This window comes from Ambystoma mexicanum, chromosome 9 (genome assembly GCF_040938575.1).
Source record: "Ambystoma mexicanum isolate Mex_15411 chromosome 9, UKY_AmexF1_1, whole genome shotgun sequence".
Taxonomy (NCBI): domain Eukaryota; kingdom Metazoa; phylum Chordata; class Amphibia; order Caudata; family Ambystomatidae; genus Ambystoma; species Ambystoma mexicanum.
In genome coordinates this window covers 826,510,073-826,530,361 of record NC_090931.1, presented here as the reverse complement: position 1 = coordinate 826,530,361, position 20,289 = coordinate 826,510,073, and the positions used below count along the sequence as shown (strand labels likewise).

The following is a 20,289-nucleotide window of genomic DNA, read 5'->3' as shown; positions in this document are numbered from 1 at the left end:
TGCATGCGCTTACAGACACCCCCTCGCATAAATACTTACACACACTTACACACCCCATTGCATGCATGCACGCATACATTCATAGATACATACAATCATTGCACGAAAACAAAACTACTTTTGTTTCCCTTACTTGTTTCACTCCAGACTTGCCACCGCCTCCTCAGCTGCTCTTGCACACTCCATGCAGAGAGCAACCAGAAAGCAGAGAGCACTCCCTGGTTCCTGACATGCTTGGAGAACAGCAGCCAGAGAGTGACCCCTGCTGCTCAGCCTCAAATTGACATCTGTACATGCCCACACACCGCTGATTTTGGGGGGGATTTTCCTGCTGAGGCCCTACGATGTATACATCTCTGTCAAGAGTCATTTTTTCAATACACATTCAAGAACGGGCAGGCCTATACAATCCATTAGTAGATAGAAAAGAATAGTGCAGGCTCTCCTTTCTGCCTGACAATGAGGTGGCCCGAGGTGGCCCAGAATTCGGAGGTCCTCTCAGTCCATGAGTGCATAGTGTCTTGCCTGGACGGCCTCATGAACACTTTTGTATCACTTTCTTCAATTATAGCGCCCATAACTCCTCTATGCTCTCACCTAAGCAATGTCCCTCATTTGCAAGGACCTTCCCTGTGTAGGGCTGCCACACGCAACTTTCCACCTAAAGGGGGCATTGTACTCTTTAGGCTATGCCAGGATGCCACGGAGGTAACAAACAAGGCTGACTCAAATATAAAGTGTACAAGGTTGTATTTTGGTTGTGTATAGGCTGGGGACAAAATAAAAAATGGAGTTGATAAAAGGTAACTTAATTATCTCCTCAATTTCTTGAGCTTTCCCTCTTCTGGAGTAAGTGTCCACTTCAGTAATGTTCTGTGTGTAGGTTTTCTTGGGGAGGTTCTGAATGCCTTATGCATTCAACCCTAAAGTGTCTGAAGATCAACGGGGGTCACTAACTAGTTGTAGGGTAGGGATGAATGTTCAGTCTAAGACCCTGTTGGTGGTTGGTGTCCCTTCTGACCCCTCGCAGGTGATGGTGGGTTTCTGGTTCAGCAGGGAGGAGGGAGTCAGGTACAGGACCTGCTCTAACAACTAGCTCCTACAATCCTCACTGCCACGCCTTGTTCTCATACCCCCTCCCACCTTGGGATACGCTCCTTCAGATGGGAGCCTGTGGCAGGTCAAAAGAAGGATGCAGACTCTTATAAGACATTTCAAGTATATGTTTATTAAAGAATAAGTTAATGTCTATCCCTACTTCTATGGGTGTTCCCTACATAGCAAACTAGCTAAGGTGCTTGTCAGTCATCAGTGAATGTCTTAAAATAATCAGTTCTCTGTCCAAACTAACCCTAGCTGACCCTACTACCATCTTAACAACAAAAGACAGAAGAATGACTGCCTTCTCCTAGGGTTTGCTTCTCGCAAACCTTTATTCAGTAGCTGATTTTCAAATAGTCTATTGTGACTTCTTTGATCAGTTCATACAGTTCTCTCAGTACTTCCTTCGGCCTTTTGTTTCTTCTCAAAATGAGGTCTCCTTGACTCTAGGCAGATATCTTCTCTTCTTTGTGAATGGTTTCTCTTTGTTTATAACTCTCCTCTTTTGTTTTTCTACAAAGAGTTACTATTCCCTTTTCCAAGGATAATGTTATCCAACCTTTTTTGTTCTCTCTGTTCAGATTCTCTTCCTTTCTACGTTGTTCATGACCTTTGCTCTCTGTATTGTATCTGTCTTTTCACATATATATCTGTTCATCCTTCTCCTCAGGTTTTTCTCTGATAGCTTTGCTTTCTTTCTTAATAATGCTTTCTTGACTTTGACTGTGATGAGTAAGAGTACTCGTATAGCGATTATAGTCCACTTCTCTCAATCTCAGTATTATACCCTTAGTGTCTTGACTGGAACGAGTATGAATACACCCATAATGTTTCGCATTCACTTCTCTTGCATTCACTGTTATTGTCTTGTTATCTTGATTGGGACGAGTATGCATATTCCTATAATGATTGTCATTCACTTCTCTTCCTTTCACTGTTATTGTCTTGTTATCTTGATTGGAATGAGTATACATATTCCTATAATTATTCTCTTTCACTTCTCTTGCTTTTCACTGTTACATTCACGTTATCTTAACTGGGACGAGTATGAATCGGCCCATAACCATTCTCTGTCTACCTCCCGGGTCTCCTGTTTTCACAGTTATCTGCCACTGTCAGGAATAGCATCAACAGGGTTTTCTTCATTTGAGTTTGGCTTTCCCTTTGTCTGTCCGACTTCCTTTCTTCCTACGATATCTCATACTCCAAATCTTCCTCTAGGATGGCCATTTGGTATCCCAGGTAGCGGGACGTTAGTCTTTTCCAATCACATGGTGGTTTTGGCGTAGTTGCAAGGACTGGCAGTCCACCACAGGATCTTTGTGGTCATGCTTCCACTTGCTGTGTCTCGCTCTCTCCAGCTTTCAGGACGTTGCACATTGAGCTCTCAGGTTTCAGCTCGATAGCCGCTTTGTAAATCACAGGCTTCTCAGAGTGCATAGTTTCCTCCCATCTCAGGCGTGACGTAGACATGGGCTTTCCCCAGCGTACCTCTGTGTGTGTCTCTCTCTCAGCCTATTGTGGCCTCTCTACTCCTTGTTTCATCCTCCTCGTCTCATTTAAAGGGATATTCATAGTTTCTGGTTTACAATAACACATACTTGCTCCTTCTTCACATACGTCCTTGTAGGATATGCCTGAAGAGGTAATGTTTGGAGAATATTTAGGGAGTTCCTCACAGGAACAGTAGTCCTTGTCCCCACAGGGGGATGTCTCTCCTGGTGAGGTCCTACTTGCCTCTTTGCCTACAGAGAGTGTTGAGGAGCGTTCTCACCTCCCTAGCCTCACAGAGGGAGTTCTCCCTTGGGGAGAAGGGACAAATTCCAGCGATTCGTCACAGGCCTATTCTCAACCTTACTTGGGCCATTAGATATCCCACATTCTCTAGGGCACTTCTTATCCCTCGTCTGTCCTCTTCCTTGAACACACATTTTAAAACTTCTACTTCCTCTCTCAGGTACTTGCCATCCTCCTTCGTACCCTCTCATTCACTTACACATTCTTCCTGATCTCTTCTGACCTCCTATCTGCTCTCATTCATACTTGGTTATTCCTCACTCTGGTTCTCAGCTCTCTGTCTTACTTTCCTTCTAACATCCTTCGTTCCTGAGCCCAACAATCTTTCAAGCACCTCCTCTCCAAATGAATGTGTCCCAGGCTCCTCTCCAAATACCTCTTCCACCTTATGATTCTTTGACTCATTTTCATAATCTCTCCAACCAACTCCAAAGCCACCTGCTTCTGTCTAACAACCTCCTTAATTCCCATCTCGTCTCCAGTACTTCTTCTGCCCTTTGGCTCTTAGTGACCCCTCCTTACGCCTTTTGCTTTTTCTATAAATATTTAACTCAACCTGCTGTCCTGTCTCCTCCTCCCCCCTTTTAAAACTGCGCAACTTCCTTCTGGACGTGCCTCAACTCCACCAACAACTTCTGTACCCTGCAAGGGTGTCTAAAAAAAGGAATCTGATACAAGGGTGGCATGTTGGTTGCTACAGACCTTTATTGTTATAAAATACACCCTCACTATCCCTAACTCTAAGAGGGGTGTCCCTGCCTCAAACTAAAACTAAAGGATCTGTCAGAAAATCTTTCCAAATGATAATCTACCATCCTGTGTCACAATCTACTTCTATCCCTTAGAATACAACTAAAAAACTAGAAACACTCCCTTCTCCTGGTATATGGGTGGTGTTCCCACAATGTTCTCTTGTAAAAGAGGTACCAGGGGGAATAACTCCCTTCCCCTGGCTTGTAGCAATCTGGCAGAAAGTTCTGTCCCCAGGAAAATGACTCCCTTCTTCTGGTACTGTCTGACACTCTCGAAGGCCAGGGGGGATGACTCTCTTTTCCTGGCGTCTCTCAAGCGTAGTTCAAAGGATTTGGTTTACTCACCAGGAGAATGACTCCCTTCTCCTGGTTTCTGGGAGTTATTTTCCCACTTGGAGTTTACCTTGGCATTCTTTCACTGGATTTAGCAAAGTCTATCGAGGCCCCTGACCCTTATCTGGTGGTCAGTGGGCTATCTTCACCAGTGATACAAGGAAGATTTCCTCAGATACACTCTTCTCTTCTGTGGGGTCCCAGACCCTTCTCTGGTGGTTAGTGGGCTTATCCCTGCCACTGGTACGAGGAAGATTTCCTCTGATGCACTCTTCTATTTTTTTTGTGTCCCAGACCCTTCTCTGGTGGTCACTGGACTTCTCCCCACCACTGGTAGGAGGAAGATTTCCTCAGATGGAATCGTCTCCTTTGTTCGGGTCACAGACCATTCTCTGGTGGTCAGTGGACTTATCTGCCACTGGGATGAGGATGATGTCCTTGAATGCCCTCTTCGCTCCTGTTGGCGGTTCCAGAGCCTTGATGGCCCTCTGATAGGTTTCACACTTGCCCTGGCATGAAGCGCAGACCTTTCCATTTCCCCCACTTCCCTACCAGTCCACCTGTGCTTCCTATTACCTATTGGGAGTTGCTTGCACGGCGCCAGTCTCTCCAGGGACTGGGGTCGGTCTCCTTCCCGCTTCCTACAGCCGTCTGCTTCGTTACTGCTTCTGCGGTGGCTCCACATGTTGTGGCTTCTTGCAGTCCCTGCACCGTTTGGGGACTGTGTGGTCCACCTCTTCCTGGAGCTCGTGCCACTGACTCGCCTGCTTCCCAGTGGGCTCGGTCCTGCAGATACAGGACCCATCACAGATTCTATCATCACCTCGCCGGCATCCTCTACAGAGCCCTCTCTTCGAGTCGAGTGCAGACTTCGAAACTCATGGGTTCTCCGATGCAGAGGGAAGGCAAAGACATTAAGCCCCTCTTCACTTTCCATTTCATGGGGCTTACTACGCCCCAACATAACATCAACACCTGTTGTCAATGGCTCCTTGGTATTCCTCATTCCTCCTGTAAGCCATATCGTCTCGGTACCAGGACAGTCAGTAATCCTCATGTTTTCTGTGTTGTTCTACATCCTAGTACTTTCTTTCTTGCTCGTACTCCTGGCACTACAGAAATACACCAGTTTACTTTCAATATAGTGGTTTGAAATGGAAGGGGGCTAAGGCATGGGGGTGAGTGATGTTCTACAATGGGTTGTACCCTAGGTGATCATCCTTACCCTCAGAGGGGGAGTCCCTCCCCATGAGGGCATCCCGCATTAAACCACCCTGAGAGGAACTATTGGGTAGAGGCCGTACCTCCTGAGCCTCATCAGGAAAGGGCTCTCCCTTGGAGAGAAGTGATGATACCTAGCAAATCGTTACATACCCTTCCCCTAATGCAGCTGGCTTCACCATCTCCCTCTAAAGGGAATCGGGAAAGGAAATCGACATTTCTCTTCTGTTTGCCTTTTCTGTGTTCTGCATTAAAACAAAAAGGCTGGAGATCAAGGAACCAGCGCATTATTTGTGGGTTTGTGTCTTTTCTTAGACTGAATGGAGAGTAGAGAGTGGTCAGTCACTAATGTGAATTTTCTACCCGTAAGATAGCATTTCAAGTAACCCACCAGCCATTTGATTGCCAGGGCCTCAAGCTCGATGGTTGCATCATTTATTTTCTCCCTTGGTAAGAGCTTCTGACTGATGTATAAAATTGGATGCTCTATTCCATCATATTCTTGGGACAAAACGGCTCCTATCCCCACCTTAGAAGCATCCTTCTGAAGGATGAATTCTTTTTTAAAATAGGGAAACTTCAAGACGGGCTCACTGCATAAGATGTGTTTCAGTGTAGCCTGATGAAGCTAGCCTGATCTTCCCTTTGCCAGTGAAGTTTTTTGTGGGCCAGCGTTTTTCAGTTTGTCACTGAGGCAAGTTGTTATGGCCGAATAATTAGGAATAAACCTCTGGTAATACCCGAAAAGACCTAAGAAGGCTCTCAGGTCTATTTTGGGCTTTGGGGGAGGTGTTTCCTGGTCAGCCCTGCCCTTTTCCACTAGGGTTTGGACTAAGCAATTTCCCACAATAAATCCCACATATTTGCCTGCCGACTGTGCTAGGTGACACGTTTTGGGATTAGCAGTAATGCCATCTTACCTCAGAACACGAATGATTTCATAAGTGAAATAGGTGCACCTCCCAGGTTTTGCTGTGGTTTCTGATGTCGTCCAGATATGCACCGCAGAAGTGGGTAAAGGGTTGCAGTATCTGGTCTATCAGCCGCTAAAAGGTTGCTGGGGCCCCAGTCCATAGGGAAGGACTTTGAAGTGAAACAGTCCTCTGGGGGTGGACAAAGTAGATCCGAGTCTGTCGATGAGGTTGTCAATCAGAGGAATCTGATAGATATCAAACTGAGATACAGCGTTCAACTTCCGGAAGTCTATACAAAACCTCCATGACTGATCTAGTTTGGCCACAAGGACTATTGGTGATGACCGTGATGAACACAGGCTCTGTGATGGTCCCATTATATCTGCAGCTAGCATTTCCTCCACCTCCCGAAAGACTATCTCCTTCCTTGCCTCCGGAATTCGGTAAGGCCTCAGATTAGCCACTTTACCCCAGGGTGTGCAAATGTAATGTAATTCCTTTCACTTGCTGGGTTCACTATTGAAGACATCTTGGAATTGATAAATTAGATCATAGGTTGTCCAGTTGTTGCTGCTTTGCTAGATCAGAGGGGACCAGTCTATGTTCCGACCTTGCTTCAGTTAATAAGGTGGCCATTAGGACAGAAGAGGGCTCCACCAGGTCCTCCTTCCCTTCCTTTAGAAGGTGTATGTGGTATATTTGGGTTTTGAGCCTTCTGTCTGGGTGGGTGACCTTATAGTTCTAGGGGCCTGTCCTCTCTAATATTTCATAAGGTCTGTACCATCGCAAAAGCATTTTGTGCTCTGAGGCGGGTAAGAGGACTAACACTTTTTGTCTGGTGGAAAGGGACTGTGCTACTGCCTCTTTATCGTAATGGGTCTTTTGGCTTTCTTGGGCCTGTCCTAGATGTTTTTGCGCTAGGTTGCGAACGATAGTCATGTGCTCTTTAAATCTTTGGACAGTTTGTGACATAGGTAACACTGCCTCTTCTCTTTCTTTCCACGTCTCCCGAAGCATGTCCAGTACGTCTCAGGGGTTGTATCTGTAAAGGAGCTCAAAAGGGGAAAACCCTAGGGAAGCTTAGGGGGGCTTTTCTGATGTCAAAAGGGCCCAATGGATCATTGTGTCCCAATTGCATCCATTTGCTTCCACTAATATTTTTAGAACGTTCTTCAAGGTATTATTAAAACGTTCTACTTAGCTGTCTGTCTGAGGATGGTAAACAGAGTGCATAGGGTTTTGATCTGTAAGATCTCCTTCACTTCTGCCATCAATGTTGACATAAAGGTACTCCCTTGGTCGGTCAATATGTCTCTCGGAAAGCCCACTGTGACAGAAAAGGGATAAGTGTCATGGTCATGAAGTCAGGGGCACAGGCTTTCAGGGGTCACATGCACAGGAGACCTGGGTCAGACACTGTCCTGGAGCCTTTGGCGCCAGGCTCATGAACAAAAGTAAACCAGAATATCCATTTAACACCAAAAAGCTTTTATTATGGACATAGCACTTAAGATGCATTAACCTTGAACGTTCCATCCATTAAGTAGGATGCATTAACCTTGAACATTCCATCCATTAAGCAGCCCCAAGTGTATTCTTGGATGTGTCTGCTAATGGATTGCCTTTGCACGTTCTCACTCTCTAGGAGTGGCAGGGTGTGGCTGGTAAGCTGGGCCTAATGGGCGTGCCAACGAGCTCAGCTAAATAAGCTGCCCTGATCCTCAAGACAGACGCTTCGCATTATTCTGCACTTGCAAGCAGCGTAACGCTCACCGTCGCCTAAGGTCAGACTTACCTTTGAAGATCCTGCTTCCTGGACATCATGCTTCCTGCCAGCATACTTACCAACTGGGGGAAGCTGTTCTTACCTGTACATCTTTTCGGGGAACCAAGTATTAATCTTTACACTTTCCAGAACGCCAAAATCTTCATCTTGGCACCGCAGCATGACACTCTCCATCGTCGACAGCAGCGCCTGCAAGGAAAAAACAGAAGACAAGGTTAGACATTGAAAAAACAGTCAGTTTAAGGTTGCGCTTCGCCATACTTCATGCCTTTCCTTAAACCATCACTTACCTGCTGTCGAACATTGCGGAAGCATCCATCTTCCATCCGGCCGCTTCTCACAGCTGCATTGAGGCTGCATTTCCATCTAAGTGACGAAAACAGAAGAGAGGCATTATTGCGGGCATAAATAGGAGCAACATATAAAGACATTAAACAGAATGAACAGCATCACAAGAGTTGAAGAAAGACTTACCAATCATAAGGAGAAGCATAGTCGCAGCTGGACTGGACTAATCCTTATCAGGGACCAGTGAAGGAACTAGATCCCATTCCACGCGCCCCTGCCAGAAGTAGCAGGACGGAGAGCTTATCTTCCATAATTGGGGGTGAAGGGTTCGAGAGGTACAACAATCACAGATTGGCGCACTCACGCCCTGTTATCTCCACGCAGGAGCAGTATCACCACATACCACTGCTCACAGCTTTTCTACTGAGGGAGAGGCCTGAAGGGGGTGATTCAAGTTCAGGGAGGGATGCAACCATGCCCCAACACCTCTGCAGAGACCAGGTGAGCGCAACAGAACACAAAGCCTCTAATACTCTGTGCTTGGGCATTATGGAAACTTTAGAAACAGATCAGTTAGCCCTCCTACTATTGGAATTACGGGCTGAAGTACATGCTTCAAGACAAGAAACCAATGCATTACGGAGGGATATTATTGTAACTCGAGAAAGAACTGACAAATTGGCAAGACAAATGCTACAAGCATAAGCAGGGCATGTTCCACTGCCTGGAGTGACCTATTCTTCTCATTTTTCCACACCACAACAATCAACACCGGTCAGGTGATTCTTCCAGGAGCACTGCCTCTAGCCCCTGCCGGACGCTTCATCGGTGACCCAAACAAGTTTGCTGTATTTATGAACCAATGTCGTCTTCATTTCTTGTGCAGACCAGGAGCCTTTCCTAATGACCAAGCCAATGTGTCGTTTGTACTCTCGTATTTAGGAGGTAGTGCGGCGGACTAGTCTATACCTTTGGTAAATCAAGATGACCCTTTACTCCAGAACTTTTGGAATTTCCAATATGAGATGGAACATTTTTTGCCCATCATACTCAAGGACAAGCTCTGGACAACGAGTTGTTGTCACTCAGACAAGGGAGTCAAGATCTATTAACCTATATTGCAACCTACAATCGTCTCATAGCCCAGACCAACTGGCCAGAAGAGAAGAGGACTACACTCTTTTACCGAGGGTAACGTGGAGAACTTAAGGATGTGTTGGCGACAGAAGCAAAAATCGGAAAACGTCACTGCTCTGGATGGTTCTCAGCTATCATCCGGCCCGGTGACACAATACACTGAGAAAGTCAGGCTTCTGTGTCTGTGTGATTCAAGTTCAGGGAGGGTTGCAACCGTGCCCCAACGCCTCCACAGAGACCAGGTGAGCGTAGCAATAAGGTGTTTAAGAATCTGTTGTGAGGTTTTATTTTTCATCGGGAAGGCCCCCGGATAGCTAGTTGTCTAATCTAGAATGACTAAAATACACTTATTCCCTTCTTTGGACATTTCTAATAGTCACACTATGCCCATGCTGATTCTAGAGGAGGGCACCACTATTATAGGGAGAGGTTGTAATGGGTCTGGTGGACAGTAGTGTGGAGCAGTTTTTTGGCATAGGGGTCACGTGGCTATGAAGTTCTTGATGTCAGCATAAACTCCAGGCCAATAAAACCAATTGATAATCTGCCCCTGTGTTTTTGCCATTCGTAGGTGTCCCAAAGTCAAATGGGCACAAGCTATATCTAGGACAATCCTCCTATGGCTTCTAGGGGCCTTCTTTCTTCTTCAGGAACCAACTTTAAGAAGGCTTCTAACAGAATAGAGTAATTTCACTGAGCGAAAGCTGAGTCAGGAATTATCTTGGTCTCTTCACCAGTTGTCCTCCGTGTTACTGGGGTCACAATAGATGGGGGTTCTTCATCAACATGTCCAAAACTCTTAGTACCTCTCTCCATGAGCACCTGTTCTTGAACCTGTATGGGTTTGGGAAACAGGGTCCCTTCTAAGATTCCTTGGGAGATAGTCTCCCCAGTTTTCACATAGTGTGTTTGTTTCCAATTGTTCTGAATGAAAACTTTTACCTCACCCCGGTCGTCTGGGTCTATTTCTCCAGCCATTACTTCCAAGCTATATCTCCAAGTTAGGCCAGACTTGGATACTAGGCAGATGTAGATGCCCTTCGGTGGTGATAAGATCATTCCTGTGGGGTTCAACTGGCACTCTCCTACCTCTATAGAGACGTCCCGACTACTGCATAGGTCAAAACATATAAACTCACCAGTAGCTACAGTGGGACCGATGGCCTGGCTGCTCAGTTTGGAATAATTCAGGGTTCCCTAATTAGCATCAGTTGAGTTAGATCCCACTTCTCACACCATATGTAAGGGCATTGAAGAAGGAAGCTGACACAAGGGTGGCCTGTTTGCTATAAACATTTATTGATGTAAAAGAAACCCTCACTATCCCCATCTCTAGGGAGAGCGGGGGGGGGGGTTCCCTGCCTCAAACTAAAACTAAACAATCTGTCAAAATGTCTGTCCAAATGAAAATCCACCAACCTGTGTCACAACCAACTTATTTCCCTTACACTACAACTAAAAACGAATATCATCCAACAGAAAGTTGTTTACCCAGGAAAATGAATCCGTTATTCTTGTATATGGGTGGCAATCCCACAATGTTCTCTTGCAAAAAAGGTACCACGGGTAGTGACTCCCTTCCCCTAGCTTGCAGTAATCTAACAGAAAGTTCTCTCCCGAGGAGAATGTCTCCCTTCTCCTGGTATACAGGCAGTGATCCCAAAATGCCCTCTTGAAAATAAATGCCAAATACTTTGTACAGTCAGCTTTCTGGACCAGGAGAATGGCTTCCTTCTCCTGGTACTGATCGACACTCTCCAAACCCAGGGAGAATGACTCACTTCCCCTGGTGTCTCTTCAGCGTACTTGATAGGATTTGGTTTTCTCACCGAGAGAATGACTCCCTTCTCCTAGTGTTTGAGAGTTCTTTTCCCACTTGAATTCTACCTTGGCACTCTTTCACTGGATCAGCAAAGTTCCAATATCAGGGTCCCAGACCCTTCTCTGGTGGTCAGTGGGCTTATCTCTGCCACTGATACGAGGAAGATTTACTTGGATGCACTCTTCTCTTTTGTTCAGGTCCCAGATCCTTCTCTCATGGGCAGTGGACTTATCCCTGCCACTGGTATGAGGAAGATTTCCTTGGATCCGCTCTTCCATTCTGTTGGGGTCCCAGATCCTTCATGGCCCTCTGGTAGGCCTCACGCTTGCCCTGACATAAAAATGGAGGCCTCTTCATTCCCCCACGTCCCTACAGGTCCGCCTGTGCTACTGGTTACCTTCTGGGACTTTCTCACCAGTCTATCCAAGGACTGGGGTTGGTCTCCTTCCCACTTCCTGCAGCCGTCTGCTTCGATACTGCTTCTGCGGCAACTCTGCATGTTGTGGCTACTTGCAGTCTATGTACCATTCGAGGACCGCGTGGTCCACCTGCTCCTGGAGGGCGTGCCACTGCCTCGCCTGCTTTACGCTTGGCTCTTTCCCGCCGACACAGGACCCGTCACAGACCCCCTCAGCCACTCATCGGTGTCCTTGGCAGAGCCTTCTCTTCGGATAGAGTGCCGAGTTCGAAACTCTGACGCAGAGGGAAGGTGAAGACATTGAGTCCTTCTCCACTTTCCATTTTATGGAGTTTATTCCATCCGAGCCTAAAATCATGTTGTCCATGGCTCCTTGGTATTCCTCATGCCTCCTGTGGGCCACCTTGTCTCAGTGTCAGGACAGTCAGTAAATTCTTCCTGTTTTCTGTGCTCTTCTTCATCCTAGTACTTTCCATCTTGGTTGTATTTCTGGCACTACAGAAATACATTGGTTTACTTTCAATATAGTGGTTTGAAATGGAGGAGGAGCTAAGGCTTGCTAGGGAGAGTGATGTTATACAATGGGTTGCACCCAAGGTGGTCATCCTTATCCCCAGAGGGGGAGCCCCTCCCCATGAGGTCCTCCTGCATTACACCACCCATAGGGGGACTATTGAGTAGCGGCCACACCTCCGTAGACTCATGGGAAAGGGCTCCCCCTTGGGGAGAAGTGACAATACCTAGGAAATTATCACAACCCTCTCTGTGCACCCGCATACCTCCTCCAACCACCTTTCACCTTTCTCCTTTAAACTTCCAACCTCCTCCATCAACTCCTGTATCTCTTGCCTGAATCTTCCCAACACATTCAACAAACCTCCTACCTCTCCACTGACCTCCTTCAATATATCTCCTCTAGCCCCCTACAACGTATATGTTGCCCTGCTCACTTTATAGGGATAAAGTGCCCTGCTCACTACACCTTTTCTCCCCCCCTCCTCCTTACCACATCCACGCCTTTTACTGCCCTACCAGTCTCCTGCTCTGTGGTACACACCAGGCCCCGATATTCTACAGCTCCCCTCCAAGTCTGTCTTCCTGCTACTCTAAACACACACAGAATGACACTCTTTTTTTAGACAGTCTTCAACCCTTCCCAGACCTGGCTTCCAGTGTAACAGGCTACAGCTTTCCCTGCAGTGAACGGCTCTGTTCTGATTGGTCATTTCAGCTTCTTTGCTTCCAGCAGGTTCTCTGAAGGTGGGCTCAATGAGACAGAGGTTTTAACTGCACAAAGTTCTGAGAGGAACATGAAGAGTTTAATAACATCTATGAGACCATTGGAACATGAAGTATTGCAACACCTCTGCATGAAGAGAGATGACGCTTAGGGAGTTTTCCACTTTGGAAATTATTGAAGTGAATTTGTAAATAGCAAACATTGAAAGGTGAAGTGCAGTGCATGTTGTAACAGGGAAATGTGCAAACACATAATATATTGAAGATGTGTAGGTACTGCAGTATCTAAAACTGCAAAAAGTATAAAGTTTCACACATAATGGTTGCTTTCCATGATTTCATGGCTGCCTTTATCCTTGGGCCCAGGTCCTGCGTGGAGTGCTTGGCTTTTGGAAAAGGCCCATTGGCAAAGACCTGTTCTCAAGAATGTCGCACCATCAAGCTGACGGGAAAAGTGACACGTTTGGAGGAGGAGAAGCCCTGCCGGGAGAAAGATTCTGAGAACTGCTGGATGTCATTCATCATGACTCAGGAGGATGGCGAAGAAAACTACTCTGTCCTTGTTCTTGAGCAAAGAGGTTAGTTTACATTTAAAAAATAAATAAAAATACTCCCACCGCATAATTCTCCGTAAATTGTATTCACGTTTTTGAGGTCATCAGAGGAAGAGAAATTCCTCAAAGTGAAAGTACCTCTTCCCACCTTTGAGCTTCTGCCATAAGTGGCCCTCTACATGCCCACAAGTTTCTTTCTTGCCATTGGGGAAGTGGGGTGCAGGGGACAATTGCAGCGGGTTGCCGATGTGTAAATTCCACCTAGTGGGCTACTTATTGCCTCCTGTGAAAGCTCAAAACAAAATAGAGATCCTGGGATGGGGCTGTTTTTGTGGAGGAGAGTAGGTGAAAAGGAAGGAATCGGAATGCCATATGCGTACTCTAAAGTAACTCAAATCTTAACAGTTCATTGAGCTCTCCTAGATGCTGCCATAAGATTCAAGGTAACTGTACCAACATTTCAAATGTCAAAGCTTTAGTTGATAAAGGTAACAAATATAATGTGATAAATAAACAGGATGTTTCTGCTGTTGCAGTTGGAGGGGTGGGGGTTTTGAAGGAGGGGCAGGAGTCACTGCATGCAGGAGTCAATGGGTCAGGTATGTACTGAGTGGGTTGGGGACAGAAATCAAGGAGCATCAGTCAGTGGGGCAGTAGATGGTCTAAGGTGGCAGTAGTTGATGGAGAACATGTAGTTAGAAGCTACCCAAAGACAGATCCCAGTAGATCCCCTTAGCTTCCCCCTCCTAGGCTGGGAAGGATTTGAAGCTCTTAAAATAATTTAAATATGCTGGCCTCTGTACTTGTTCTCCCAAGATTCTCAAGCCTTTATCGTGTCAAGGAACACATGATCCACAAGACTGCGCGACGGGAAGGTCCATCATCTGAGCATATTGTCTAGTCCATAAAGCTCCACTGGCCAAAGGAGCCCTGAACAGCACCCACCGGACAGCATGACATTGCCTCTGTCCTTTAAGCCAGTCTTCCTCATCAGAGTGTTGACAGGAGAGTAGGCGCAGACAGTGGCAATATAGTGCCTATATTGCAACACTAACTGGGAGCATGTAACAACTGTTCTCCTTGTGTATCCCTCCTCTGCTGAGAGCCTTCCAGTTCGTGCCTGTCCTTGTCCTCTTGCCCTGGACATGGTGGATCTATTCTTAATTCCCACATGCCACTCTCCTTAATGCAATCTGTAAGCCATTCTTAATTGGCTCTTTTAAACATCGAATTTTGGGATAGATTGAACACTCTTCAGCCAAAGATTTGAGATGTTCTACAGGCTTTCGGCATGCCACCCATAGACGGTGGCATTTCTCATGGACGTGCTCCCTCAGACGACCCTAAGGCTTTTAAAGGAAGCTTTGCATTTTGCCTGATTATGGCTGGCAAGATATTTGACGTCCATGTTAATATTCCTTGATTGGCTTTCTGACAGTAACCATATTAAAGCTGAGCTGGTATTAGGTCACCATGCTCAGTAGTATTAGATAGTTTTAAACTTTTCATATCGATTTTCTCTGTTTTGCTTAACATTGAATGTGTTGTTTAATAACTTGTGCTTTTACAGCCTTGAACCGAAATAAAAAGAAATTAAATAAAACCACGCTTTGTATTTCAAGGATATGCTTACAATCTCAGGAAGCAAACACTCCACTCCCACCACTGCACTACTTTTTAATAATAATAATACTAACAATAATAATGATAATAATAATAATTTAGAAGTTGCTGGGGGCACTGCTCAGCTGCAGCTACAATGGCTGCTTCAGCCTGTTGCTCCTGCCCCAGCAAGATCCTGTTTGGGCGTAATCCTGTTACTGTGTCAGATACATAGTGCCGGACGCTAGTATATAGTGGCGGAGGGTGTCCAGAAGGCTGTGGCCGAGTCTCAGTGGAATCCGCCTCCTCGCTGCAGAGAGTGGCCTGCGTGAGGCCAGTGACATCGAGGCCTGCAGTGCAGCAGAGAATCAGGATCGCCAGCGCGGAGTGGTGGAACACGCTGGTACAGGAGAGCCTGGTTCCGGAGCGCAGGAGCGCAGGGGAAGCGCAACCCGAGTGAGCAGGGGAGCACCTCGAGGCACTGGAGCAGCCTGGCTGCAAGATGGCCTCCAGTTCCTGCTAACACAGCCACTGGGGGAGAGGAGCCTGCAGGGAATACAGCAGTGGCTGCACACATGGATGATTGGTGTGGCGCACCCCTGTGACTGTGCTTTGGGGTGGATGCTGAAGAGGCGAGGCACTGCAGGAAGACCTCAGTTTGTGTAGTGCCTGATTGTGAACCTGGCAGGCAGGCACAGTGGTGACTTTCTGAATTGGCCTGGTACCATATTTGCTGCTGCGCCGGCCTTGGAGCGAGACGGGTGGGGAGCCTGACACCCTGTCTCTTTTGGGCTCGTGGTGAGTCGTCAGTGTGTGACAGTGGGCTGTTCCTGGACTTCGCACTGAGAACTGGTGCAGCTGGAATTAAGGGCTCCCACTTGACAGTGCTTATTGTGGGTGGCCTGGACACCTGAATCCAGTGGACCTGTGAGATCACCAGAAGTGGCCTGGACAAAGCATTCTCCTGGGAAGAGATGGAGGCAGCAGCTCTTGCATGAGGTGGGTGTGAGCAAGGCCAGTGAATATCCTTCAGAGGGCGAGCTGACCATAGGAATGAACGCCTGATGCTACATAATGACGAAAGGTGCAGGGCAGAAAAAGGGTCCTATGGATTCCTATACGAACACCCCGGCGAAGGCCCCCAGGGTGGAAGAAGCTGACAATACTGGCGCCCACTGCGTGTCGGAGGATCAGTTGAAGACGGTGATGCAAAGTGTTCATGTCTGTCAACATCAAATTAGACAATATAGTGGCAAACATTAGCTCCTTGAGGTCTAAAATTGATAAAGAAAGTGGCTGTATAACGGAAGCAGAGACAATAATTGGAGAGGTTGAGATAAAGTGGGACAGCATGATCGTGAAATCTCTGGATTAAAGGCAGAGTTAACTGCAGTATGGTTCAAGTGGGATGATCTTGAGTCACAATCATGACACAATAACATGTGGATAGTCGGGGTGCCGGAAAAGGCTGTAAAAGGGCCCATGGACCCATTTGTAGAGGAGCTATTAAAACAACTATTTGGGGCAGCTCCGTTCTCTGCACACTTCTTGGTGGAAAGTGTGCATCATGCCCTGGCCCTAATCCCAAGGCCAGGGGCCCCTCCATGCACCATCATTGCAAAAATGCTCAATTATGGGGGTACGGATCTTATTTTGAAACGTTCCCTTGAACAGGGAACACTTTGCTATGAATCCAGCAGCATCCATATTTATCCAGACTTTGCGGATGGGTTTCAGGTGCTACGATGGTCTTATGATCCAGTGAAGCGATTGCGGTGGGCAACACAGATCCCATATGCTCTCATGTTTCCTGCTAAACTGTGCATACAACATGGGGACGGCACATTTCTTTGAATCTCCGGCTGATGCCTTTGCCTATATTGAGGCATCCATCCCACTCTACCGGGAGAGCACAGTAATAATAGTAGCCCTAGACCTGCGGCGGTTGCCGCACCAAGGAACGGAGGAGAGTGACTGGAATATTCATGAATAGTGTACAGGAACCGTGGTACATCCGAACAATGCCAAACAGATAATGTAGAAGCTAGCTGGGGCACATAACAGCCTTGAGAATTACGCAGAATCTCGCAATGCACCCCAGGTGATTTCTGCTGTTGTAGTGGGACACATTATCAAGTTTGGGGTGATGATGGGAGTAGGGGGCTGCGGGTAGGGGGAATATTTGGGCTTACAGTTTCATATTGTGGGTGTGGGTGTAGTTACTGTTGACTGGATGAGGGAGGGGGGTGTTTGGTCACTGGTGTGACCATTGTTGGTTGGGGTAATGGGGCAGGTACTGGGTGTTATGTTTCAAAAGTTGGCGGACATGTTGCTGGACGAGTATGATGGTGTATTGAAACAATGGATTGGAGTGATGTGGTATGCATCATTTATGTGCCGGACAGGACCCAATGCGTAAGACTGTAACATTGATATTGTGTAATGTCCGTGGCCTCAATAATCAAGCTAAGGCACAGAGGGTCCTGGCATACTTAGACCACCACCGACCCAGGATAGTAATGCTTCAGGAAACCCATGCGCACCGACGATTGATTAAAGGGTTTGCACCTAGGTGAGGCCAGCAGCATTATTACACGGAGTATTCATCACAGGCAAGGGGTGTGCTCACCTTAGTTCATTGATCATTGTGTTTCCAGGTTGATAAAAGCTGCATAGATTCTCATGTGATGGTCCGGGGGAAGCTGTCTGGTACAAGGGTGCTATTGGTCAACACGCATGGCCCAAATATTGACGACCCTGAATTTTATGCGGATGTATCTGAGATAATTATGAGGGAGGCTGCTGTCCTGATTATATGGGGAGGGGACTTTAACACATTCCTGGACTGCGTGCTGGACCGCTCGAGAGTTACACATCGAAGGTTTTCCGGGGCTGCACGCACAATCAGACAATTTATGTCCCGGATGGAGTTGGTGGATGTCTGCAGGAACCAGAATCTGGGGGTGGCTGAATATACATTTTACTCGTCGTTACATGATGTGCAGTCCAGTATTGATTATTGGTTGGTGTTGGCGGGGTGGGTGCCGAAAATACGGGACTCCAGGATTCACCCATGGACACTCTCTGACAACTCGCCCAGGGAAGTGTCTGTATTGTGGGATTGTCCCGCTGCACCTCGACCATTGTGGAGGATGTCTTCCATGGTGCTTTTAGATGCTGGTATACTGTTATCATTGCAGGAGACATTAAACGTTTTTTTTAAAGGAATGAGTGATTGGTGTATTGATATGCTACGCTATGGGAGACGTTTAAAGTGTGGTTGCGGGGAGAAATTATGTCTATGACCACAGGGGTGTAACGGGAGGTCCACCGGGAGTTACAGGATGTTGAAACGCAACTGAGACAGTTTGAAAATGACTATGGCATATCCAACAATAGGCCGCTACTGGGGTTGATTAAAGGGAACCTATTGAAGTTTCGGGAGCTGGCCGATAGGGAGGTCGGTTGCATGGCAAGGCCGGCCCAGGCACACAAATATGGGGAGGCAGATATGCCCAGACGTTTCCTGGCTGGTGTAATCCAGGGTAAAAGGGGGTTGCAGCACATAGCCATGATCAGGGGGCAAACGGGAGATACGTTAACCTTGAATGAAGGAATAAACAGGGAGTTCCGTGATTACTATGCAGCCTTATATGTTAATGCTGGCACATGCACGGATGAAGAGATAAATCGGTACATAGGGGATATTGCCCTCCCAAGATTGCCCAAAGAGGCACGGGCAACCCTTGATCAACCGGCCACAGTGGAGGAAATAGCTGAGGCAATAGCGTCGTTGGCATCAGGGAAGGCCCCTGGATCAGATGGGTTTGGTATTGAGCTGTATAAGGAGCTCAGCCCATTACAGGCTCTGAGACTTCTGAAGTTATGGGAGGAATCGCTAGAGCTTGGCTGGTTACTGCCATCACTCTCGGAGGCTATCATTTTGATATTGTTAAAGCTGGGTAGGCCGCCATATGATATGGCCTCGTACAAGCTGCTGTCGTTGATTAATGCGGACGCAAAGGTGTTTGCGAGGGTCTTGGCTTGGACTTCTGCCATATATGTCATTGCTGGTACACCTGGATCAGTCAGAGTTTATTCCGTACAGATCCACTGCACTTAATTTACAACGACTTTTCTGTGTGATATTGCAGATAAACCCAACCCGGAGAGGAATCTGGGTCTGATGATGGAAGAGATGCATAAATGTACGGATTAATCCGGTTATGAAATTAATGTGACAAATTCAGAGTTATTCCTGCATAAATGTATGCATTACTCCGGTTATAAAATTAATGTGACAAATTCAGAGTTATTCCCGCTCGCGGATAGCACGCCACAGTCGGGAGACTTATTGGGGTTCGGGTGGGTCCCAACTGGGTTTAAATACTTGGGTGTATTGTAGCCTGATCTCATTGCTCGCTTTACGTCAATAACCATGAGGCGTATCTGCATTCTCTGCCAGTCAAGTTGCAGCTGTGGGCCAGGCTACCTATATCTCTTTATGGGAGACTGTCTTTACTGAAGATGGTGGAGGTCCCTATACTATTGTATTATTTAAGCTATGTCCCGATATGGCCTGAACGGTAATTTTTTACTAAACTTCGGTTCTTGGCCATCAAATTTGTTTGGGGTGCTGGAGTTGCCCAAATGAGTTGGGAGGGTCTGGCGGAGCCCTATATGCAGGGGTGTCTAGGGGCACCATACTTTGAATTGTATTTTGTGGCACAGGCGCAATATGCGGGTCACTGGTATTCACAAACTCTGGGGCCGATACACCAGGCTCAAGAGTGCTACAGTGAGGCGCTGACGGACTTCAGATCAATCTTCTTTGGTGACCGACATGCAGACTCTTGCACATACGACCCGGTCCCTACGACTGTAAATGCGTGGTCTCGGCTATTTAAGAGACTGGGGATAGTGGCCCCGCGTAGCGGAGCAGTGCCCCTGTGGAATTGCCTGGGGCTCCCCCTCGCATGTGACCCAGACGTTCAGAGCGCTTCAGGATTTGTTTCTGGGTGGGAGGTTTGTGACCCTTGAGGAGTTTGTAGCGAAGCTTGGTAACAGCTCCATCAAGACATCACAATACCTCAGGATGCAGGCTGCGGCTCGCCGCAGCTAGCTGTCGTTCCCGCAGGAACCAGACGTGTATTGAGGAAGTGGTGTCTATTGTTGATGCCAGAAGGCTGATCTCCAGGCTGTTGAGGCTGTGTCAGGCAGATCAGCATTCGGTTACAAGGCACGGAAGAAATGGGAGCAGGATCTGGCTACTGAGGTATGGGATGATTAATGGAGTAGATGGTGCCTACTGACAAGGGATGTCTC

The 20,289-nt window shown here is 47.1% G+C and overlaps 1 protein-coding gene across 1 annotated transcript in view; it reads left to right on the top strand.

The window, feature by feature from the left end:
• The window catches only part of ITGB2 (integrin subunit beta 2), a 588,196-nt gene that overhangs the window by 544,777 nt on the left and 23,130 nt on the right, over positions 1 to 20,289 (top strand). Inside the window, exon 14 of the mRNA XM_069615850.1 lies at positions 13,175 to 13,386. Coding sequence (XP_069471951.1) covers positions 13,175 to 13,386 — 212 coding nt within the window. The remainder of the gene's footprint in view (positions 1 to 13,174; positions 13,387 to 20,289) is intronic.